This window comes from Ochotona princeps, chromosome 29 (assembly GCF_030435755.1).
Source record: "Ochotona princeps isolate mOchPri1 chromosome 29, mOchPri1.hap1, whole genome shotgun sequence".
NCBI classification, from domain to species: domain Eukaryota; kingdom Metazoa; phylum Chordata; class Mammalia; order Lagomorpha; family Ochotonidae; genus Ochotona; species Ochotona princeps.
The window spans coordinates 11,067,976-11,088,337 of record NC_080860.1 but is presented as its reverse complement, the minus strand read 5'-3'; the positions used below and the strand labels follow the sequence as shown (position 1 = coordinate 11,088,337).

The window sequence follows — 20,362 nt, the reverse complement described above, 5'->3', positions numbered from 1 at the left end:
CAGTGGCTCCGCTTCCCTTCCAGTTCCCTGCTTGTGGCCTGAGAAAGCAGTGAACGGATCGAAGCCTTGGGAACCTGCACCTGCATGAGGATCTGGAAGAGGCTCCAGGCTCCTGGCTTTGGATCAGCGCAGCTCCAGCTGTTGTGACGGCCTGGGGAGCGAATCAACGGATGGAAGCTCTTCCTCTCTGTCTCTCCTCCTCTATATATGACTTTCAAATAAAATGAATCTTAAACAGCTTGGAGGTGAGTATACGACCTGGCAGGTTAAAACTCCACACCCTGTATCAGAGTGCCAAACTCAAGTCCCAGGCTCCCTGCTAACGTATACACATATCCTGGGAGGCGGAGGATGCCTGACACTTGTGATCCTGCTGTCCACTTCAAAGAACTGAGTTCTGGGTCCCTGTCTTGGGCCGGCCCAGTTCTGGCTCTTGCAGGTGGCTGGGGTGTAAATCAACAAGAGATCTCTGTTCCCGTCTCTCTCTGCTTTTCAAAGTGAAAATACTAAAAAGGAAAATCCTACCTCTGCCTTTTGCTATGTGGCCTTAAGCAAGTCAAGTCACTGCTTAAAGGGGAAGACTGACTCGCTGGTAGATTAAGCAGAGATGGTATCTCTAAAGGGCTTGGCTCTGTGCCCGGCTCATTTCAAGGGCCCAGTCAAGGATGAACTGTAATTATTATCTCACAGTCTTCGAAAGAGCATGGGTTTGATTCCTGGCTTTCACCAAGCGGCCATGGGTTAATTATCATACTTTTTGGTTTCATGATCCTCAGCTCTAAGATGTGGCTAATAAATTACACCAAAAACTCAATGAGTTCTGTGCTACCCAATGTATACTCACCAGTGACAGTGAACCAGAAATGAAGATCCTGTGGCTCAGCTGGTCCACAGGATGTTTTGTGAGATGCAGTGGCAGGCCTGATGTGCTTGGAGTGGGACAGCTTGGGTCCTGGTGTTCCAGTAAAAGTAAAAACAAAGTAACTGTGGTTTTCCCCTTAAATTTGCACTCCTGGATGAAATGGCCAGTTGAGGCTTTACTGCGCACTATTTTCCTGACAAAATATCTTGTAGGAAAGAAAAGCAACACAGCTACACGGACAGTAGCCTTGACACAAGAACTCCTCTTGGGGTTCCTCTTTTCCGGTCCCATCACATGAATCTGCAATAAAAAAGTTAAAACTCAACCCCAACAGAGTGTCACTGCAAATTGTTTATTAAAACACAAAGCAATGGACAGTGAAAAATATCCTGAATTTTTTTTTTTTTTTAACTTTTTTGGTGGGAATGTTGTGGGGCATGGAAGGGGTAGGGACAGACGGAGACAGCCCAGAAGAAATGACGGCTTTATCCACCCCTACTTCTTCCCTGGCCAGCCAGGTTCAACGCCTCTCTAATACTTCTCACTGTGCCGCTGTAAATGCATGCTGTGGCAACAGATGGTTGGTTTGGCCTCTGCACAGAGAGGATAGGAAACTAGAGAAGGAGCTACAAGGGCTACTAAGAACTTGACACATTTTTTCCCAATACTTGATAGAAAAGAGAGAAGCCAGGCCCAATCTGCAGGTCTGGGGTTTGGTTTTCCAACAAACCAGGTGAGGCCAAAAATGGTCAAAAAGGCTATCCTGAGCTCAGAATAGGCAGCTGGTCCTGGTCTCGGAGAACTCCATGGAAGGAAAAGGTAATATCCCTTAAATTCAAGGAGGAAACTAATTCAGGGTCAAACTGCTTGTCATTCCCTGGATCAGGACGCACCAAGAAAGAGGAGTCTCTTGTCTCTTTCCTGGTTTTGCCATGGTTTCTCCCTGCCAACTCGGCTCTCCTTTGAAAGGACGGAAAGCACACTTGAGCTTGTTGTTGTTTTTCTTCATACTGAAATAAAGCGCTGAAGCTCAAAATAGAGGTGGGAACGGAGTTCTGCCTTTCCCCGTGCCAGGTGCCCCATCTCACAAGACTGCCTGGATCCAATGTGCCAAGGCCCTCTTTGCCAACTCGAACAGGCACCATTTCCCTGGCTGCCAGAACAATCCTGGCTCCATGTTTTTATATTCCTGGGAGAAACTCGCCCTAAGAGATCCATCCTGCTCTTTTCCTGCCAACCCAGAGAAGGAAAATCCAGGGAATCTACTCTTGTCAAAAGGACTCGGCCCCAAGGAGAGCTGGACAAAGGCAGCCGGGGAAGGACGGGCCAGATGGACTGCAGCCACACCTGCACAAGGATGCTCAGCCTCTCCAGGCAGCTGACCCCCTGGTACCCATCATCTCTGCTCCAACACGAGGACAGCCAGCCTTCTTACCCAGGGGGAGGTCAGAATGCAGGGATAGGCCTGGCTCATGCTGAAAGGGAAAGCTGCTTGGTTGGCTCTGAAGTGCTAAGCTGAGGCTTCTTTGCAATTTTCCTAGGGCTCTTTGATCCCTAATTATATCTTTTCACAGAAGAGAGGCAGATTTCTTCTGATATTTCTGAACAGATCCTGGCTGCCTCTGGTTCTGCTTCAGTGCCTTGTACCCCTCGGCCTGCTCCAGTCTCCATCCTCAGGGGCCACAGCAGCAGTGGCTCTAAGACACTCCTCACCCCTAACCCTGCCAAAGTGCCTTTTTTAAAAGCAGGAGCATCGGTCGGTCTCTCACTGGGAAAGCTCACCTGGCTCTTCCAGATCCTTTTGGAGAGGCATGGAGGACAAAATTCCACACTGACACTTGATGCCATTAAAGGCTCCTCAAGGCAAGAAGACACTTGAATTACATCAGAGGAGGCTGGCAGAGGGGAGCAGGGGGGAGGGGAGGCAGCCGCACCCCTGCCCAGACCTGAATCTAGAGGGAACGCCCACCCTGGCTCAGAGCAGGAGAGGAAAAGGCACTGTGCTGACCGGGGTGGGACCTTCCCCAACCCCCAGGGAGGGGAGGGAACCTGATGATCCTTTCCCTGGGCTTCCAAGCTGATTTCTAGGGAAAGGATGTAAGTGCTAGGAAAGGAAAATACTACTGCTGTTCCTGAAGTTCTCAGCTGAGATTCTAGAAGCCACAGCCAGGCCTTCCCAGGAGAGGCTAGAGGCAGGAGACAAAGGAAGAGAAATTCCTTAAAACAGAAGCTTCTCCAGAAGACTAAAAAAAAAAAAAAAAAGTTAAACCACAGTTCTAAAGCTGGACTAGGCAATTTCCAGGCACAGAAGGGGAGAGGTAAACCTAATTCAGCCTTCACCCTCCTTCATCACAAAGAAGCACTCCAGAAGTATTCCATAGCCATCCAGCTGGAGTATCTCTTAGGCAGGGGTGCAAGGGAATGCATTGGCGCTCTCACAGACTGGTGGCCTGTGGCCGAGGTGAGCTCTCCCGGGAGTCCACCACCGCTGCTGACACCTGAAGATGACCACCATTCAGATCGCCACAACTCAGGGTGGGCCCCGAGCGGCTTCTCGCCAGTGGACACTCTTCAAAAACATGGATTTGGTTTAAGGGATTCGGATCCCACAGATACTATCTTGGCACAATGTTTCAGTCAGCAAGGGTGTGAGTTCTAAAAAAAAAAAAAAAAAAGCAGCTGGCTCACCCCAAGCCAGGGCTGGGCTGCTATCTATTTCAGCCTGTCTCCAAGAGATGCCTCAGCACACAGCTCCCTCAAACTGACCTGAGCAGGGCTTCTAGCCAAAGCAGCCACTGCCCCCACCCCCACGCAGTCATCAGGCGGCTGAGACTGAGTCTGCAGAGCCCAGGAGCCAGGCCTCTCCTCCCCACTGCTTTAGGCATCACTCAGCATCCCATCCCAGCCCAGCCCAGGTGCATTCCCTGCAGGGCAGCAGCGTCTCAGTCCTAGCACAAGCTCAAAACACAGAGGGACAAACAGTGCAAAAAGCAAAAGATGAACAAGAGTAATTCTTCACACACGATACAAAAAAAAGAGTGCCCCATCCCCACCCTTTAACCTAAACTTCATGTACCTTATATATCTTCTGGGAGGACAGCGCCCCCCACTCAAAGAGGGAAAGAAAAAAAAACCAGCTTTCAAGTTAAGCATCAGGAGCCAACCGCTGCCAGCCATAGGCAGCTCTCGCTCTTGCTGGCCAGGTGGGCTTGGCTCCAGGGGAATCTACCCCACACCCCACCATACTTCTTCCTGTTTCCTTATATCCCCCTTTAGTTTTTGTTAGCCTCAGAAAGATGTTCCTTCCTTTTGGTCACAACCAAAGAGGAAAGTACCCATCCCCAGCCCTGAGCTCAGTGGGGAGGGGTGGGCTTGGAAACAGAGGCAGAAGCAGAGCTGCTTGGCTTACAGTACCGTTAGGAAATGGGCCCAGGAGCCAGGGTTTCCTTCTGGGACTCTGAGTCATCACAGGGATGGGCCGAGGTGAGGAGGCAGGACCCCCTACTTCCTCAGAAACACAGGCAAACTAACAAACAAGGCCAAAGGAGGCAGCAGCAAGCAGGGCCTCCTGGTGCATCTTGTCTGATCCACTGGCAGTGGTCCATTGCTCTGAGACATTCTGATGGAGCAGGAACCAAATTCACCCTCAGAAGCCCAATCAGAAAGAGGCCTGTGGCCCCGGAAAGGCTGCCCCCAGGACCCAAGTTACAGCAGCTCATCCCTTAGGAGCAGGAGGACATCAAGAAGCACTCCAGAAGTATTCCATAGCCATCCAGCTGCCTGACTACCCTAGGACCAACGCCCAAATCACAGCGAAAATAAGGGCCTTGATCTCAAATGACTGAATGCTGGCCTGGAGTCATCGCCAACAGCCCAAGAGCTACTTACTTTGTCAGATAAAGAACAGTTCAAATATACAGGACTCTTCAAGAACATATCTTATAAGGCAAACTCAAAATTAAACACATTCAAGAAGGATGGGCCTGGCCTGAGAAAGTGTACCGCGGCCCAGCCTGGGGTGAAGCTCCGCCCGCTGCCTCCCACCCCAGAATTCCCTTTAGCTTGGCTAGGTCCTCCCTCACCATGACCCCACTGGGAGACAGATGATGGTGGTCAGACAGAAGGCATGGGGCAGCTTCTCCTCCTGCAGCAAAGTCTCCGGGGAGTTCAAGACAGACACTTGGTTGCTAAGAACAGCTTCAGAGCTGCTGGGGCCACAGCTGACTTGCAGCCCATCACACCAAGAACCTGACTGCTACCTGGAGAGGGAAGAGAGCAGCCAAATGCCACACAGCTCAGTTTGAGAGGCCACTGGGCTGATTCAGCTGATCAGTATAGCTCCCTGGGGCAGTCTGGCCATCAACCAAAGCGGGTTGAAGAGTGACACAGAATGAATGACATGGAGGAAAACGAACATCGGATATGAGACATTCTCAACAGTGCTCAGGCACTGAGTAGGGCTCAAGTCTCTGAGGTTGCTCTTAAACGGTGCTAACTAAGCCCTTCCTAATCCAGAGATCAGAAGAGACTTTTAAGGTCAAGTGTTCTTTTGCTGCAGGCTGAAAAGCATCCCTGCCCCCTGGCAGGGAGACCCTAGGAAGGGGCCAGCAAAGAACTGCTGGGTCAGGGCCTCCTGGCTGCCAGCTCCAAGAGCCAACGAGGGAGGTACCAGCAAGCTGAGGCGACAAAGGATGAGACAGCTAAACAGAGTCCCAGGTTCCCATGTCTCTGTTCCTTCTTGCCAATAACTCGGTGAATGGTTAAGAGGAAGAAGAGATTTCAAATACGTCAGATTCAGAAGAAAACTGAGAAGCAATCAAGTCCCCAACAGGCACTGAAATCAAAGTGATTGATCTGTTGTGGTACATCAGAGGCCACCTGACGACCAGACAGAGCAATTGTCCTGCAACTGGCACAGCGACAAAGCTTAGACACTCAACGTGGAGCTGCTGGCAGCGTCCAGAGAGGCTTCCAGGCAAGCACCAGCTTTCCTTCTTCTTACAGAAAAACAAGCAAACAAACAACAACAAAAAGAAAAAACACTTCCCTTCTTTCATCTTAACCTTAAAAATTTATACTTTCCTCACACATTCTCTCAATCTGGCTCTAACTTCAGAATTCCCGACTTCCAGGGCTAGTCTTCCCTGCTGCTAACCGCTAACCTAAACAGAGCAACCACAACCTGCTATGAGTTCAGAGCCCTTTCCACGAGGTGCCCAGAAGGGGATCCTGGAAGTACCCTGGAGAAGAGGGCTGGCCGGTGCCAGCCACAGGGAGGACTAGAACTGAAGCAGGTCCAGCAGAGGTGGTGGATGAGGGCTGCTTTCCTCAAGCCCCCGCCCTTTTGATGTCCTTGACTTTTTCTGTGTTTTTTTGGTTTTTTTGTTTGTTTGTTAATCAATTTGAAGAATACAGAAACCAAAACCAATGTGTTTGGTTTCTTTCCCACACCCCTCCATCCTGCTCAGGATGGTAATTTATTCTCACAATCGGCAGAGGCAGAAGAGGGTTGGAATGAAGACTCCGAAGGCCACCAGGATGGGAAACATGAGGCTGCTGTTGTCCGAGGCATAGGGGTTGGGTGTGCGGGGGCCCGACTGCACTCGGTTCTTATTGGTCTGTCTTCTGAGATTAGACCCTTCATCATATTCTTCTTCCTCCTCTTCCTCTTCTTTCTTCTCTAGTCCTGGATGAGGCTGCAGCTTTGGTACATCTAACAAGAGACAGAAAACACCTGTTACATAAGACCTAGCACTTGCAACAGGGATGCCCTAGAACACCAAAGAAGTCACACCAGAGGCAAACGGGACCTGAACCAGGGTTTCAAGCAAGGAGTATCTCTGGCCTGCAGGAGAGCAGTGTGCTGCCAACACAGGTCTTCAGATATAAGTCAAAGTCAAAGTTCTATCCGCAGGGAGGAGCCTGATTCCCCTTCAGAGCCCAGGAGGATCAGATTGGACAGTGACAACACCCTGATACTGTCAAACTTTCCAAATTCCTTTTCCTCAAGCCCACATTTTTGCTGAACTCACAAAGGAAAGAGCCGATCCTCACAGTTAGGTTCTCAACATGCATTCCTTCCCTATCCTGTTACCTCCTTAGAGACCTGCCTGGTGGTGACACATCTTCCCCCTCACCCCCAGCATCGTAACATCAGCACATGGGATGACATCTAGACAAGAGGATTGGATTTTCAGTACGCTCAAGGTAAGTTAAGGGCAAGCATTTGACCAAGTGGTTGGAATGACCATATCCACTATTGGATGCCGAGCTTCAAGTCCCAGCTCTGGTCCCAGTTCCATCTTCCTGCAATGTCCACTGCGGGAAGGGGGACTGAGGCTTCCAGTACTTGGGTTCCTGGAACCCACACAGAAGACCCAGACTTGGGTCTGGCGCAGTAGCCTAGCGGCTAAAATCCTTGCCTTGCATGCGCCAAGATCTCAAAATGATTGCTGGTTCATGTCCCGGCTGCTCCACTTCCCATCCAGATCCCTGCTAGTGGCCTGGGAAAGCAGTCAAGGATGGCCCAGAGCCTTGGGACTCTGCATCTGCTCGGGAGACCCAAAAGAAGTTCCTGGCTCTGGCTTTGGACTCAGCTCAGCTCTGGCCGTTGGGGCTACTTGGGAGTGAACTGGCGGATGGAAGATTTTTCTCTCGGTCTCTCCTCTCTGTAAATCTGCCTTTCCAATAAAAATAAATAAATCATTTTTAAAAAAGAAGACCCAGACTGAATTCCCTGTGCCCAGCTTTGTCCTGTTGTGGGCATTTGAGGAGTGAATCAGTGGATGGAAGCTATCTCTCCTCTTTTCTTCTGCCACTCTCCTTTTCAAATAAATAATACTTTTAAATAGGCAATTTAAAAACATGTTTATTAAAAAAAAATTGGGGCCTGGCACAATAGTATAGCAGTTAAGTCCTCACCGTGAATGCTCCAGGATCCCATATGGTCACTGGTTCTAATCCCGGCTGCCCCGCTTCCCATCCAGCTCCCTGCTTGTGGCCTGGGAAAACAGTGGAGGACGGCTCAAAGCCTTGGGAATCTGCCCCCACACAGGAAACCTGGAAGAAGTTCCTGGCTCCTGGCTTTGGATCGGCTCAGCTCCAGCAATTGCGGCAACTTAGGGAGTGAACCATCGGATGGAACATCTTCCTCTCTGTCTCTCCTTCGTTCTGCATATCCGGCTTTCCAAACACACACACACACACACACACACACACACACACACACACACACACACACACACACACACATTAAAAAAGGAGGACAGGAGGGCTCGGCAGCGTGGCCTAGTGGCTAAGGTCCTCGCCTTGATCCCATATGGCCGCTGGTTCTAATCCCGGCAGCTCCACTTCCTCTCTGTCTCTCCTCCTCTCAGTATATCTGACTTTGTAATAAACTGAATAAATCTTAAAAAAAAAAAAAAAAAAAAAAAAAAAGGAGGACAGGAGAAGGGTCACTAACACATGAGTTTTCTCTACAGCCAGGATGACCTAAACCTGAGAAAGACAGGTGCTGAGGCTGGACTCCAAGGACCAGGGGACATTAATAAGCAAGGGCTGTTCCCGTGCAGCCCAGCTCCACAAGGATGCTTTTCCTCCTTTTGCCTTTTGCTCCTAGGAAATAGGTGGTGCAAACACAAGACACGCAAGTTTCCTTTAGCAATGAGCTAAACAAACTCCCAAGGGTTTTCTCAATCTCACCATTCAGCAGAGTCCCAAAAGCAGGTCAAAAGCACCACCTACCATCCACTGTCCCAGCCAGGATATAGAGTGCACAGACTTTCGGATTGTCGTAGTAACCCTAGGAAATAGATGATAGGGGTCAGTCCCACACTGGGCCAGCAAACCCCTTCCCCAGCTAGGAGGCCCAGCCCAGGGCAGTCACCTTGACGAACTCAATGTGGAGTTTCCCGGTGAAGGTGGATACCTCCCCCTGGACACTCAGCTTGCCCTTGCGGATGCTCATGGGGATGATTTCATCGTGAGCTGTGCTGTGTCCCACACGGTCAAAGATATCCAGGTCCTTCACCACGACATGGCCATTCAACCGTACATCAAACACCTATCAGGATCAGAACAAGAGAAAAAGTCAAAACCATCAGCTTCATAACCCTTTAGGCAGCTGAACATCATGCACCTGGTCCAGGCTTCGAGTCAAAAAACAAAACAAAAAACAGCTTAGGAAACCCTGGGGCTGGAGATCCTGGGGGGGAGGGGGAGGGTGGCTGGAGGTCCCTGACCTAGGCCAAATCAAAGTCACATCCCTCCCTGTCAAAGACGTTTCCTACTTGCCCGGAAGATCAAAGGATACAAACAAAAAGTTCCATGTGAAACAAGAAGTCCTCAGGAAAAGACAGAAGAATAAAGCTACAACAAAACCAGGCGGGCTTTCACAGGATGGGTGGTGGACTGACAAGGATTAGGATGCCTGCACTGCATTGTCACCAGCCCAGGAGGCCATGCAACCTCATGGTCAACGGAACAGAATTTCTCAACAGGCACAAGGAATCTGGCTTTCCTGAGTTGAACTGTTCCTCCCTCCTGGGGAGGCTCTCACACATTCTGGTCCCATAGCATAAGACTGTCCAAGGGCAGTCGCATCCACTGGTCCTAGCAGGGGAAGGACCAGGCCTCACCTTCTGCTGGGACTGTGCAAAGTAGACCTCGGCAAACTTCAACACCAGCACGTAGTCCCCCTCCTCCTTGATGGGCACTTCGTAGCCAAACGTCTCCTCATTGTACCGTTCTGTTTGATAGAGGATCTGGTCCTCGGGGTTGGAACGCAGGATTGGCAGTTTCATGCCATAGTCTGAGGCTGGGGACAAAAGATCAAGAGAAAACATGTCAGAAGCAAGACACAGCAGCAGAGATCCCAGAACTGCCAGGGAGCATTCCAGGGCAATGATAATAACCCTTATGGTAGGAGACCCACCCCATCTGCACCTGACCCCACACTGTGCTCATGCACAGGTAGGAATCAATTATTTCTCCCGAAAATACCACAAAAAATAATAAACACTAAATACCCCACCAACTGCGCTGACTTTTCTGCAGGGGAATAATGAGCACGCACAGGCTAGTCTGCTGTTTACAGAAAGTGAGAAAGACCCCTGGCTCCCCAGAGGGGCAGCTTCCAGGGAGGTAGTCAGGAACTTGACACAGGATGAGTCAGGCTGAAGAACTGCTTTTATTCTTTCTCACTCAGAAAAGCTGAGTCAAAACCAAACAGGATATCTCAATAGGAAAGACATCTGTTGTTACCTTTAGTACAAGTAAGACACCAACATTAGCTGGTTTTGTAAAATTTTCAGCCGCAAAGCACCAAGGCTGATAGAGAAATAGGCTTATAAAAAGAAGGGCGCAGATGTTCCATACTTGCCTTCAAGTCTACATGTCTTGCTTCCCAAGACCCTCAAAACCCTACCTGGTACTCTCAGCTTATCCAACAGAAGCGAACAGTTCTTGGCCCACCTCCAGCACCTAACGGGATGGTTCACTGGGAGAGGGAAAATCAGGCCATTCACTCCCTCCGTAAGGCAAGAGGGAAAACACAGAACTTGCTGGGGCCCTGCTAGCACCTCTGGCTTAAGATGTCCAAGAATGAGGGGGCAGGGAGAGTCTCCTGGTTCACCCTGAAGTAAAAAGTTACTTAGGTCAGGTCAGGACATCAACTGCCAGCCGCCCCACTTCCCCTCTCACAAACTTGGGGGGAGATGTGTAATGTTCATGCTTCCTTCCTCTCACAAAATGTGCTAAACTGAGGTCTTCGCTCAAATGTACGACATCACCTTACAGCCCCAGAAACAAAGGGCCACGTCTCCTCCCCCACCGTGAACATGAGGAGGCTTCCCAAGGTTCCAAAAATCTATTCCCCACACTTAGTGCCACAGTGGTCTCTCTTCCACCACGGAGTTCAGACTGCGCTGCCTTCTGGTCTCACAAGGGGACCCCGAAAGACATGGGCCACCTCCATCCTCTGGAGGATTCCCAAAAGCAGCCCGCACTGGCTGCGGTAAGAGCTTCCTTCTCAGTCAGCAAAAGACAAGGTAAAAAATGAACTCAAAGACCTAGTGGCTGAGGTCAAGCCCTCTGAACAATAAACAAAGCCACTAACAGTTCCTGTAAGTGACATGAGCTGTGAGATCAGATGAGCTGATGAGACAATGGGACAGGAAACGCAGCCACTTTTATCTGCAGACTCTTTTCTTTACTCCTCAAGAAATCAAAGAAGGGTAGGCAAGTGGTACCACAAAGAATGCACTCCTAACAGGCCCCAGCCGCTTTCACAGGCAAAAAAAAAAACCTCAAACCTGCCAATTTTCGGAGTCAGCTCTAACAATTTCTTCTTCCAGATTATCCTAACCAATGTGGAGCATTGATTAGCTCTAATTTACTGATACACAGAAAAGTTTGTGCCTGTATGGGAAACATTTACTTTTCTTTGCCTAGTGGAAAAAGTGAAAAATTGGCACAATCTGTGCCCATTTTAAATCCAGCTATGTGAACAAAATCACTTAGTAATCTTGAATTATTTATACAAATCTTTAAATATATATCTTTTTAAACACTCCCCAAGCAGCCACAATGGCTGGAGCTGAGCCAATCTGAAGCCAGGAGCCTGGAGCCTCTTCTGGGTCTCCCACATGGGTGCAGAGTCCCAAGGCTTTGAGCCGTTCTCCACTGCTTTCCCAGGCCACAAGCAGGGAGCTGGAGGGGAAGCGGAGTGGCCAGGATTAGAACCAGTGCTCACATGGGATTCTGATGCATGCAAGGCAAGGGCTGTAGCCACTATGCTACCGTGTTGGGCCCATATATCTTTAAATACTTATGCCTCTCTTTATATACTTATTTTTAAGATTGATTTTTATTGGAAAGACAAATGAGATTTATAGAAAGATTTTCCATCTACTCACTCCCCAAATGGCCACAACAACTGGAGCTGAGCTGAGCTGAAGCCAGGAGTCAAAAGCTTCTTCTGGGTCTCCCACTTGGGTGGCTACAAGGCCCCAAGGCCTTGGGTCATCCTCCACTGCTTTCCCAGGACATAAGCAGGGAGCTGGATGGGAATTAGAGTAGCTGGGACACAAGCTGGTGCCCATATGGATTCCTGGCTCTTGCAAGGCAAGTTCCTAGCCATTGAGTCACAGTACTGGATCCACTGTTCTTTTTTCATTTACTTGGAAGGCAAAGTGTGTGTAATGTGTGTCTGTGAGAGTGAGAATAAATGTCTTCTATTTTCTGATTCACGAAAATGCCCACAACAGCCAGTGCTGGATCAAGCCAATGCTGGGAGCCTAGAACTCCACCTGGTTTCCCACAAAGGTGGAAGGAACATAAAAATTTGAGCCGTCATCCGCTGCCTCCTAGGACGCATTAGCAGGAAGCTCAATGAGAAGTGGAAGAGCCAGGACTTGAACCATCGCTCCCACTCAGGATGCCAGCATCCCAAGAGGTAGCTTAACCTCATAGCACTCAGCTTTATTTTCCATTTAAAGTGACTTTCCTGAGATCTGCCACATGTAGAGTTGAATTTGCCCAAGTCCCAGGAGATTCAGCAACAAAGACTTTTCTTCCCTCTTTAACCTTTTAATGCCTTCTCAACTACAGAGATTCCTCTCAAATATAATAAACTGTACAATCAGCACACTGCTGAGTTTGGCACAGCATAGGAACTGCTTCTCAGTACTAACCAACAGAGCAGCCAGGTGCCCTGGAAGATTCATCCCACGATTTAGTTAAGACAGGCCTGGATTTGAATCCTGGTTCTGCCACCTAGTCAGTGATGCTGAATAGGTGGTTTTCTTGAAGTTTCTTTTCTCACCTATGAGGATATGTTCTATGCTACAAAATTGTCTTGTGGGTTAAGCTGATGTAATGTTAACACCCCATGTTGGCACTGGTTCAAATCCAAGCTCTTCCACTTCTGAATCAAGTCCCTGCTAATTTACCCAGAGGAGCAATGGAAGACGGCCCAAGTGCTTATACCCATGTGCCAAGACTCAGGTGAAGGGCTGGCACAATGGTTTGTGGCAAAATCCTCATCTTGCACATGCCAGGACCCCATTGGGTGCTGGTTTGTGTTCTTGCTGCTCCGCTCTTTCCAGCTCCCTGCTTGTGGCCTGGCAAAGCAGCCAAGGATGGTCCAAAGCCTTGGGACTGGACCCTTCACTCGCATGGGAGACCCAGAAGAAGCTCCAGACTCCTGGCTTCAGATCAGCTCAACCCCAGTCATTGTGGCCACTTGGGGAGTGAACCTGTGGGCGAAAGATCTTTCTCTCTGTCTCTCCTCCACTCTGTGGATCTGCCTTTCCAACAGAAATAAATAAATCTCTTTTTTTAAAGACTTATTTATTTTTATTACAAAGTCAGATATACAGAGAGAAGAGACAGAGAGGAAGATCTTCTGTCCAACACAGCCGATCCGAAGCCGGGAACCTGGAACCTCCTCCGGGTCTCCCACGCGGGTGCAGGGTCCCAATGCATTGGGCCATCCTCAACTGCTTTCCCAGGCCACAAGCAGGGATCTGGATGGGAAGTGGAGCTGCTGAGATTAGAACTGGCGCCCACATGGGATCCCGGTGCGTTCAAGGCGAGGACTTTAACCGCTAGGCCAAACCACTGGACCCGAAATAAATCAATCTTTAAAAAAAGACCCAAGTGAACTCCAGGCTTTTGCCTGGTCCACTTTAGCTGCTATAGGCATTTAGGGATGAACCAACAGTTGAAATATTTCTCTCCTTTTCTGTCTTTCAAATGAACACACACACACAAAGCAAATAATACAGTTTAGTCCAAGGGCCAGCATTATAGTACACAAGGTTAGCTACCACCTGTCATGATCCCATGAGTACAAGTGGGCATCCCTGATGGTCACTTCTGATGCAGTTCACTGTTCATGGGCCTGGACGCAGCAGCAGCAGATGGTCTCAAATCCATGAGGTCCCCACAACAGAAGGGGAGACACAGATGAAGTTCCATGGTCCCCAGCTTTGGCCTGGGCCATCCCCAGGTGTTGTAGCCATTTGGGAAATGAATCAGCAGACAGAAGATCTCTATCTCCTTTTCCTTTCTTCCTTCTAAATAAATAAACCAATCAAAAAAGAATTGGGGCTAGTGTTACAGCACAGTGGGAGAAGTTGCTACTTGTGACACACCCTACAAGGGTATTGGTTTGTGTCTTAGTTGCTCCACTTTCTATCCAGCTCCCTTGCTATGGCCTGGGAGAGTAGTAGAGGCCGGCTCAAGTTTCTGGACCCCTACCATCCACATGGGAATCCTAGATAAAGCTGGATCCTGGGGAATGACCCAGCAGATGAAAGACCAACTTCTCTTTGTCCATAACTTCCAAAACAAATAATTCTTTAAAAAAAAAAAAAGAAAGAAAAAAAAAAAAACTTTATACAATGCCTGACAGAGAATGACAGGTATGCCAGCCAGAGAGATATGTACAATAAACACCAAAATAAATGCCTACAACCTAGGGTGTTTAGGGAACAGACTAAAAGGAAGAGTGAGTAATAAAACTGATTAGAGAGGGCAGGTATCACCACAAAGTATATTAAACTTCTACTTGAAGTGCTGTCATCTCATAGGGATGCTGGTTCAAGTCCCAGCTGTTCCACTTCTGACCCATTTCCCTGCTAATGTGCCCAGGTATGCAGCAGGCAACCACATGAGAGACCTGGAAGAAGATCCAAGTTCCTGGCTTTGGAATAGCCCAGCTCATTCTTGTGGCCATTTGGAAAGTGAACCAGCTTATGGCACATCTTTCTCTATGCCTCTCCTTCTCTCTGCAAATCTCCCTTTCAAATAAAAACTAATAAATCTTTCAAGTAAAAATTGATTCAGGGACTCAGCCTTGTGGCATAGTGCGCAAAGCACCCATTTATGAAAGGGATGCTGGTTCAACATCCAGCAGCTCCATTTCCAACCTATTCTGCCCATGTACCTGGTAAAGCAGTGGAAAACGGCTCAAGTGTTTGGGCCCCTGAACCCATGTGGAAGAAGCTCCTGGCTTCAGACTGGCTCAGCTCGGGTCACTGTGGCCATTTACAGAATAAACCACCAGACAGAATATCTTTCTTTCTAACAAATAAATACATCTTTTAAAAAGAAAGAAAGAACAAAAGAAGACAACTGATTAGAAAATGTGGCTGGGAAGCTCAGACCCACAAAACGCTCAAAGGAGCAGCAGCAGGTCTACCACCAGCCATGCTCCACCACCCAGCACAAGGCTCTGATCGCCAGTTCCTTCTGAATCACTTGTCTCATATGAGGTCAGTTGCTAAATTACTCTTCCCAACAGACTGAGGCAAGGAACCCAGGGCTGGGCCTGGCAGGGGGGCCTAACGGCTAAAGTCCTCACCTTGAAAGCACCGGGATCCCATATGGGCGCGGGTTCTAATCCCGGCAGCTCCACTTCCCATCCAGATCCCTGCTTGTGGCCTGGGAAAGCAGTCGAGGACAGCCCAGTGCATTGGGACACTGCACCCGCCTGGGAGACCCAGAAGAGGTTCCAGGTTCCCGGCTTCGGATCGGAATAGCACCAGCCGTTGCGGCTCATTGGGGAGTGAATCATCGGACGGAAGATCTTCCTCTCTGTCTCTCCTCCTCTGTGTATATCTGGCTGTAATAAATCTTTCAAAAAAAAAAATAAAAAAAAGGGGGGGGGGCTACAGTGACCTAAATTCTCCACCTGTGAACTTCTGCCCCTGCAGACCAGGCCTGTCAACCGGGTGATGAAGGGTCACAAGCCAGCCAGCTGCAAGCCTCCACTCCCTTCTTACCTTTCAAGCTGGTTATCTGCGCATGAGCAGATCCTCTCCCTAGCTGAAAGGCGGGCTGTCCCAAGAAAGGGGTCTTCCTTGGTGGCGACATAAAAACTCATCTGATAGGCTGGCGAGGCAGCCAGCCTTTTCCCCCATCTGGAGCCGTGTTCTGCCCCATTTTTAATTCCATGTAAAAGGTCATCAAACAAAGAAACAAACGATGACACTTCAGCCTACTCTGCCCCAAGCAGTTTTTTCTAAAGCACAAGTTTTACCAGGAAAGAAAACAAGGCTGAGAAGCAAAGCAGGTTCCTCAAGGTTACATGGGTTTCCACACCGTCTTTCTGCAAATAGCAGAGTCTTCCCCAGCTGCCACACCAACCTCTGTGCCCTCAGGCCAGCTAATCTAGAGTCTAAAAACCATGGATGACCGAGTTAAGAACCCGTATAGTGTGCCCAGAGGTAAGGCTCTGGATGACGATCTCAGGCTGTGAACACCAGCTCTCCTCTAGCCAACAGACATTATTATGAAATGCCTTTGAAAGCATAAGCCGGCAGGTGCCCTGAGCCGGAGCACTGGGAGCCGGAATGCTGAACTACAAAGGAACTGCAGGGAAGCAGCAAGTGCAAAAGCAGGCCAAACCCTTATCTGGCCTAACTCGGCAACAAACAGGTGAATTCATTCAGTATAAAAATGAACTTTCCTCGGCTCATTGGAAACTATGTCACAGGCGTGTCACAGCTCCACCTGTAATCAGTGCAGAGCTGCAGAAGGCACCTGGCCCATCTTCAACACCACAACAGGGCCATCGACAGGGCCAGAGATGGCGAGCGTAGGGAACGGCCGCATCGCCCTTGATGGGGCTCACCCTAATCTACAGCAAGCTGCTTCCTGAGCTAGACAGAAGCTTAAGACCCAACCCCAGCACCAGCTCAAATACTTTCGGGAACTTGGGTAAGTGCAACAAGCCTTAGTTCTGCTGTGTGCCTAACCCAGATGTGCAGGACAGAGCAGGCAGCCTCCTTATTCAACACCCTAAAGGCCAGCATCCCCAAAACAGGAAGCGCTTTGGCAGGTCTCCTGTAATTTTACCTGCTACAGAAAATTCCTCCCAAGGAATTGCAACCATGAGCCAACCACTTGGGGAAGAGAGCTGGGTAGACCAACACCCAACTACCACACCAGCAGATTAACAACGGGCTTGCGGAGGAAGGGCAGGGGCTGGAGACTACACCCATGTGGTCTCAGCTCTCTTCCCCACAGCGGACCGCTCTCCGAGTGTCAGGCTGGGGGCTCAAGAAAAAGGAAGCATCTGCACACCAGCCTCTATCTGGACACTCCCGCTGCTATCTCCACAGGCAAAGTCCACAAACCGTCCGCCGTTTCCTCAAGGCCGCCCACAGGCGTGAAGAAAGAGGAAGGGTCCAGGGTGCCGGTGGCAGTGGCCTCTCACCATAAAGTCTGCCTCGGCTGAACCCAAGAGGGTTACATGAATTCCAAGATAGAGAATTTCTGAAAAAACAGCCCTGGGGTCCCAAGACCCTCACAAGTAGGGAAGCAATAAACTCCCCAATGTAGCCAAGACACAGCCTCGAGCTGGGAGGATCTCAGAGAAATGTTGATTGGGGCGGCTTGTTGCCCATCTAGCAGGCTCAAAACCCAGAATATGGCATCCAATACATTAACTTCCTTTTTAAACCTGTTTCCCTATTCTACTTAAAAGAGACAATATAGGGTTTTTCTTCTCCCTCGAAAAACTGGTCTGGGACAACCTTCATCAAGGGGCACACGGAACAGAAACCTGGGTCCCTGGAGGGAGAAAAAAAAAAAAAGAAGTTTCACACAGCTGGAGTGGGGCCCTTGGGAGTCTGCAGTTTAACCACCTGCCCTGCCCTGCCAATTTTTATGCATGCTTTGAAAGCAAAACAAAAACAAAAACGACGGCAGTGCTCAATGGTCCCCCACCCCCTGGCAGTTGGAATCTCTTTTCCAGGCCACCTGGGCTAGGGCGTACCCTCTCTGGCATCCATATCGTTTTACAATGGGTCCCCGGGCCACGCCAGCCTCCCGCACCACTCGGCTCCCATACAACCATCCCGCAGCTTCTACTTTTAAGCACATGTCCTCCTCACTCCATCAAACTTTCCCAGCCCATCCTCCTTGAACATGTGTCGCGATTCTGGCTAAGCACCGAGCCCGGTTCCTGCAGCAGCGTCCACGAGAACGGCCCGGCCCCATTTTGGGGCTGTTAAGATCCTGCCAGCAACCGTCTCGATCAAAGAAGGCAAGGGGCACCGCGATGAACTGCAAGGCAAGCCATGGACCCGCCCTCGTCCTTTACTCTCCTAGCTTGGGTTGGTGAGGCGGGCGAGGAGCTGATCCCATGCAAGATGCGCGCTGGTCCAAAAGACAACTTCTCGCCAACTCTGTGCCTCGATAGGAGCCAGGGCCAGGCCTTGGTCTCTGAGACCCAGGGCAACTGCAAGCAGAGGGAACTTCAACCCCAGGGACGTGGCTGCCGGGCTGAGGACGGGGCTCGGGGCCAGCTGCCCTCCGGCGGCGGCGGCGGCCAGCACGGCGGGCCTCCGGGCAGCGGCCGAGGGGCGCTCGCTCTCCTCTCTCTCACCTCGGCCCACCCGGCCTTCCAGAGGGTCCTTGCGGAAGTGGATCCCGTGCACGTCCACATGCGCCTCGCCGCCCGCGTTGACGGCCCAGATGACGCTCTCGGGCAGCCCGGCCCCCGCCGCGCGACCCACGCCGAGCCCCGGCCCGCGGAGCGCCAGCAGCGGCAGCAGTCGTAGCAGCGCCACCACGGCTCCCTCCACCGCTCGGGCCCCCGGCATGGCGGCCACCCCTGCGAGGAGGGGACAGGCCCCCGGCCGATGGTTTTTTTGGTTGTTGTTTTTGTTCTCGGCCGGCCGACCGCCGGGCCGTCCCCGGGACTCAGAAAAACAGCGCCACGAGCCGCTCCGCCTGAGCCGCCGGGGACATGTCGCGCTCCGGCCTCCTCCTCCAGCCGCGGGTGCCGCCTCCCACCTCAGGAACAACCTACCCCGCCGCCCAGCCCCCCCAAGCCGCGGCCCGGCAGCCAATCACCGCGCGGTCCTCATTAATTACCCACCACCCAGCCGAGAGCCGTGCTCTCATTGGCTGCCAGGTGAGGGAAAGGGCGTGGCCATGCCCAGGCGCCGAGCCAACCAGCGGGCACGAGAAGGAGCGCGCGCAGAGGGAGGGAGTTCGGTTGAAGCGGCGATTTGCTACGGAAGTGGCGGGTGCAGCGCCCAGGAGGGCCCCGGAATGCCATAGCTGAATGAGAAGGGTGGCGTGTTGGGGGGGGGAAGGTTTAGAGTCGGGCGCACAGACACGTCGCCAACACTTCCGGTGCTCCAGTTGTAGAGAATGTATGGGCTCCGAAGGGGGCGTTACTGCCTTTCCCGCCCCCCACTCAGCTGGTCGGAAAGAGGGATGAGTATGAGCTCTAGGAAGAGCCATGGACTCTCACCCAACCTCAGTCGCATGAGGCAGAGGGGCCACAGGCACAGGCCTTCGGGGCAGGAGTGCCACGAGGCTCAAACTCCTCCTCCACCACCCCTTTACGGGTTCGGGACAGGTGGTAGCGTCCAAACGACCGTCCAATCAGAAGGCTCCAGCGCAGCGGAAACGCGTGGCTGTGTGAGGGCAGGGGGTTCCAGGCTGCCCGCGTTGCCATGGCGACAGCCTCTGGCGGGCCTGGGCAGCGTGGGGCTCGGGTGAGTCCCCGGCCCTGGCGACCACAGCGGGCATCTGCCCAGTCTGGCGACGCGTGCCCGGCGTCCGCCGTTGGCGCTTTCCCCTGGCGTTCTCTCTTGCGCTGGAGCTGCCTGCGCCACAGCCGCCGCTCAAACCCCCATTTTTTGGATGGCGACACTGAGGCCCACAGAAAGGCCAAGCGTTGCCACCAAGTTCGTGCCGCAAGTTTAGGGCGGACCACACACACACACACACACACACACACACACACACACAAAGTTTATTCATGTGTTCCTCATTAATAAGTCGGTTTAGCGGAGGACAGATAGGAAGGTGAAATTGAATTGGGGATAAGCACAATGAACATACTTAGGATTTTTTTAAATCATTTGCCAGAAAAAAACTGAATTGATTGGGTTTTTCAGACAAACCCAACTACCTCATGCTAGGCAGTGACATTTGTGGGGCCCCGCTGGAGAATCGTACACTCAGAAGGGTTCATCAATCCATTATTCAGACCATATCAGGTTTCAAGAAAGAACTAACCAGGTAGCGGAATAGAGACGCTCAGTGGGGGAGCTGAAATACTCAACAATTATTTCCCCCTTTCCCCCCAAAATCAGGTGTCACAGAATAACTTCTGCACATGTTTAGCCTTTTTAATTTTTTTTTGTATTCGTTCCTCACTTTACCAGCATTTGGTTTTTCTTCTCACACAGACTGGCTGTGTTCCCAGGACTTGCTTGGAACCTTGTCTTGGGGATTTCTGATTGCACCCCGCTCTCTCTGAAAACTGTCGTGTGGCGGGGCAGAGGCCTGGAGAGCCCTCAAGAGCCATGCTGCTAGCCTGGGGGAGGACTGAGGGCCTGGCAGGGGAACGGTTGGGCTGCCTCGCAGGCAGTGGGCTTGCTGTGGAGCCCCTGGCTCAGAAGTGGAACAGCAGCTGGGACTTAAACTGAGGTTGGTCCAGCATGCCAGCATCACAGGCAGTAGCTTCACCGG

The 20,362-nt window shown here is 51.0% G+C and overlaps 2 protein-coding genes across 3 annotated transcripts in view; one reads left to right on the top strand and one right to left on the bottom strand.

Moving 5' to 3' along the window:
* Positions 1 to 20,362, top strand: part of CMKLR1 (chemerin chemokine-like receptor 1) — a 718,021-nt gene that overhangs the window by 685,117 nt on the left and 12,542 nt on the right. The gene's annotated exons all lie outside the window — the stretch shown is intronic.
* Positions 6,293 to 19,288, bottom strand: MLEC (malectin). Of its 2 annotated transcripts, none has more exons than XM_058656671.1 (5): positions 19,139 to 19,288; positions 9,499 to 9,677; positions 8,748 to 8,924; positions 8,606 to 8,663; positions 6,293 to 6,575 (listed from the first exon to the last, which is right to left on the bottom strand). In XM_058656671.1, the coding sequence occupies exons 2-5, from the start codon at positions 9,661 to 9,663 to the stop codon at positions 6,346 to 6,348; spliced, it is 630 nt and encodes a 209-aa protein (XP_058512654.1). In that variant the 5' UTR covers positions 9,664 to 9,677; positions 19,139 to 19,288; the 3' UTR covers positions 6,293 to 6,345. The 2 variants fall into 2 exon arrangements, with proteins under 2 accessions (XP_058512654.1, XP_004591956.2); XM_004591899.3 differs by lacking the exon at positions 19,139 to 19,288 and adding an exon at positions 18,258 to 18,687.

Excerpts from the sequence above, each read along its gene's own strand:
- MLEC (XM_004591899.3), bottom strand. The coding sequence starts at position 18,474 with ATGCCGGGGGCCCGAGCGGTGGAGGGAGCCGTGGTGGCGCTGCTACGA. Across the intron at positions 9,678-18,257 it reads GGAAGGCCGGGTGGGCCGAG|CCTCAGACTATGGCATGAAA; the intron begins GTGAGAGAGAGG and ends TTTTGTCCCCAG. Across the intron at positions 8,664-8,747 it reads TCCACATTGAGTTCGTCAAG|GGTTACTACGACAATCCGAA; the intron begins GTGACTGCCCTG and ends TCTATTTCCTAG.